General features: G+C 55.5%; 1 protein-coding gene across 2 annotated transcripts in view; it reads right to left on the reverse strand.

Annotated features, from left to right (window-relative positions):
* Positions 1-269: 269 nt before the first annotated feature.
* The window catches only part of LOC143299010 (uncharacterized), a 10740-nt gene continuing 7790 nt past the window's right edge, over positions 270-3219 (reverse strand). For both annotated transcript variants that reach the window (XM_076612082.1, XM_076612081.1), the window contains exon 5: positions 270-580. In XM_076612082.1, coding sequence (XP_076468197.1) covers positions 350-580 — 231 coding nt within the window. In that variant the 3' untranslated portion in view covers positions 270-349. The remainder of the gene's footprint in view (positions 581-3219) is intronic.

Raw genomic sequence — 3219 nt, forward strand, 5'->3', positions numbered from 1 at the left:
TGGTCATCTTTGTTTGGTTGCTTATTTGTCGTTGTTGTTTGTTTGTTTGTTTGATAATTTGTTTGTTTGTGAGATTTTTTTTACTTTTTCAGCCAGCGACCTGCTCCTACCCAAGCCACATAATTAGGTCGAATGTGCACACACACATACACACACGCACGCGCGCGCGCACGTGCACGCACACCCACCCACAAACAATGCATTGGAATCACACACACTCACACACACACACACACACACACACACACACACACACACACACACACTAATCAGCGTTATTCTCCTTCTTGATGGTGGCGGTTTTTTGTTTTGTTTTGTTGTTGTTGTTTTACTGACAACACACATGCTTTCAGAGGATCTTGAAGCCGGACAAGGTGGTGTGGACATTGCCCAGAATTTGGTGGGTGATCAGGCTGTGAGCGTGGATGGCGTCCCCTTGCCGGAGGTGCACCAGACACATGTTGGAGGCCGCGCTGTGGCCTGGGGGACAGGCACTGACCACACAGCCCGACCACTGCTGACCGCTCTGCTGCAGGGTCACCTCCAGGCACACGTCGGCACGGGAGTCTAGTCTCTGCACCTGTCACAGCGTTTCGCCTTTTACTTTTCACTGTGCTGTGCTGGGCTGGGCTGTGTTGTGCTGCGCTGTACTGTGCTGTGTTGTGTTGTGCTGTACTGTGCTGTGTTTTGATGTGCTGTGCTCTGTTGCGTCATGTTGTGCTGTGCTGTGTTGGGCTGAGCTGTACCGTGCTGTGCCGTGCTGTGCTGTGCTGTGTTGTGCTGTGCTGAGCTGGGCTGTGCTGGGCTGGGCTGGGCTGGGCTGTGTTGTACTGTACTGTGCTGTGCTGTGTTGTGCTGTGTTGTGCTGTGCTGAGCTGTGCTGGGCTGGGCTGTGCTGGGCTGGGCTGTGTTGTACTGTACTGTGCTGTGCTGTGCTGTGCTGAGCTGTGCTGGGCTGGGCTGTGCTGGGCTGGGCTGTGTTGTACTGTACTGTGCTGTGCTGTGTTGTGCTGTGCTCTGCTGTGTTGTGCTGTGCTGTGTTGTGATGTGCTGTGCTGTGCTGTGAGGTGTTGTGCCGTGCTGTGGTGCGCCGTGCTGTGCTGTGCTGTGCTGTGCTGTGCTGTGTTGTGTTGTGCTGTGTTGTGGTGTGCCGTGCTGTGTTGTGCCGTGCTGTGGTGTGCTGTGCTGTGATGTGCTGTGTTGTACTGTACTGTGCTGTGCTGTGTTGTGCTGTGTTGTGCTGTGCTGTGTTGTGTTGTGCTGTGTTGTGATGTGCTGTGCTCTGTTGCGTCATGTTGTGCTGTGCTGTGCTGTGAGGTGTTGTGCCGTGCTGTGTTGTGGTGTGCCGTGCTGTGCTGTGCTGTGCTGTGCTGTGCTGTGTTGTGCTGTGCTGTGCCGTGCTGTGCCGTGCCGTGCTGTGCTGTGTTGATGATTTTCAGTTTTTGTTTCTCAAGGATGCGTCACTCCGTTCTTACAAATCCATATACGCTACACCACATCTGCCAGGTAGATGCCTGACCACCAGCATAACCCAACGCGCCCAGTCGGGCCTCGAATGCATGCATGTATATCTGTGAAGCAATTCAGAGTGGATTTCGCTAGCAGGATTCTACGCTTTTGTTGCCATGGGTTAGTTTTCAGTGCGCCAAGCGCGTACTGCACACGGGACCTCAATTTATCGTCTCATCCGAATGACTAGACGCTCGTTTTGATTTTGCAGTCAAACTGGGGCGAAAGGGTGAGAGCGGGATTCAAACCCAGACCCCCACGGACACTGCATTGGCGGATAAGCGTCTTAACTATTCTGCCATCTAGCTCCCTCAGTTTAAAAAAAGGTGCCATATGCGCTACACCTAATCTGCCTTGGCGTTTCTCATAGACCCAACGCGCTGATGAAGCTTTGAGAGTCTATCCCAGGGTTTGTGTAAAACATGACCGTGAATGAAACAAAAGATTTTAATATATGGAAATATAGTGAAGGGAAAGATACGTAGAAGGCATGTGACTGAAATGCAGTAAAACAAGAACCTGACAGGAAAAAGCAAGGCAAGGAAATCACACACTCTCCGTTTCACACATAAAGTCGGGACAAAGTGTCTTGTGTTTCAGTGTTCAGTGTGGTGTGGTGAGGTGCGGTGTGGTGTGGTATGGTGTGGTGTGGTGCGGTGTGGTGCGGTGTGGTGAGGTGTGGTGTGGTGTGGTGTGGTGTGGTGTGGTGCGGTGTGGTGAGGTGTGGTGTGGTATGGTGTGGTGTGGTGCGGTGTGGTGTGGTGTGGTGTGGTGCGGTGTGGTGTGGTGTGGTGTGGTATGGTGTGGTGCGGTGTGGTGTGGTGCGGTGTGGTGTGGTGTGGTGTGGTGTGGTGCGGTGTGGTGTGGTGCGGTGTGGTGTGGTGCGGTGTGGTGAGGTGTGGTGTGGTGCGGTGTGGTGTGGTGTGGTGCGGTGTGGTGAGGTGCGGTGTGGTGTGGTGTGGTGTGGTGTGGTGTGGTGCGGTGTGGTGAGGTGTGGTGTGGTGTGGTGTGGTGTGGTGTGGTGTGGTATGGTGTGGTGTGGTGAGGTGTGGTGTGGTGCGGTGTGGTGCGGTGCGGTGCGGTGCGGTGCGGTGTGGTGTGGTGTGGTATGGTGTGGTGCGGTGTGGTGAGGTGTGGTGTGGTGTGGTATGGTGTGGTGCGGTGTGGTGAGGTGTGGTGTGGTGTGGTATGGTGTGGTGCGGTGTGGTGAGGTGTGGTGAGGTGCGGTGTGGTGTGGTATGGTGTGGTGCGGTGTGGTGAGGGTGGTGTGGTGCGGTGTGGTGAGGTGCGGTGTGGTGAGGTGCGGTGTGGTGTGGTGTGGTGCGGTGTGGTGAGGTGCGGTGTGGTGTGGTGTGGTGCGGTGTGGTGAGGTGCGGTGTGGTGTGGTGTGGTGCGGTGTGGTGAGGTGCGGTGTGGTGTGGTGTGATGCGGTGTGGTGAGGTGCGGTGTGGTGTGGTATGGTGTGGTGTGGTGTGGTGAGGTGTGGTGAGGTGCGGTGTGGTGTGGTGAGGTGCGGTGTTGTGTGGTGTGTGTGGTGTGGTGAGGTGTGGTGAGGTGCGGTGTGGTGTGGTGAGGTGTGGTGCGGTGCGGTGAGGTGTGGTGAGGTGTGGTATTTTGTGGTGTGGTGTGGTGAGGTGTGGTGAGGTGTGGTGCGGTGCGGTGCGGTGTGGTGAGGTGTGGTATTTTGTGGTGTGGTGTGGTGAGGTGTGG

Source organism: Babylonia areolata, chromosome 24 (genome assembly GCF_041734735.1).
Source record: "Babylonia areolata isolate BAREFJ2019XMU chromosome 24, ASM4173473v1, whole genome shotgun sequence".
Classification (NCBI taxonomy): domain Eukaryota; kingdom Metazoa; phylum Mollusca; class Gastropoda; order Neogastropoda; family Buccinidae; genus Babylonia; species Babylonia areolata.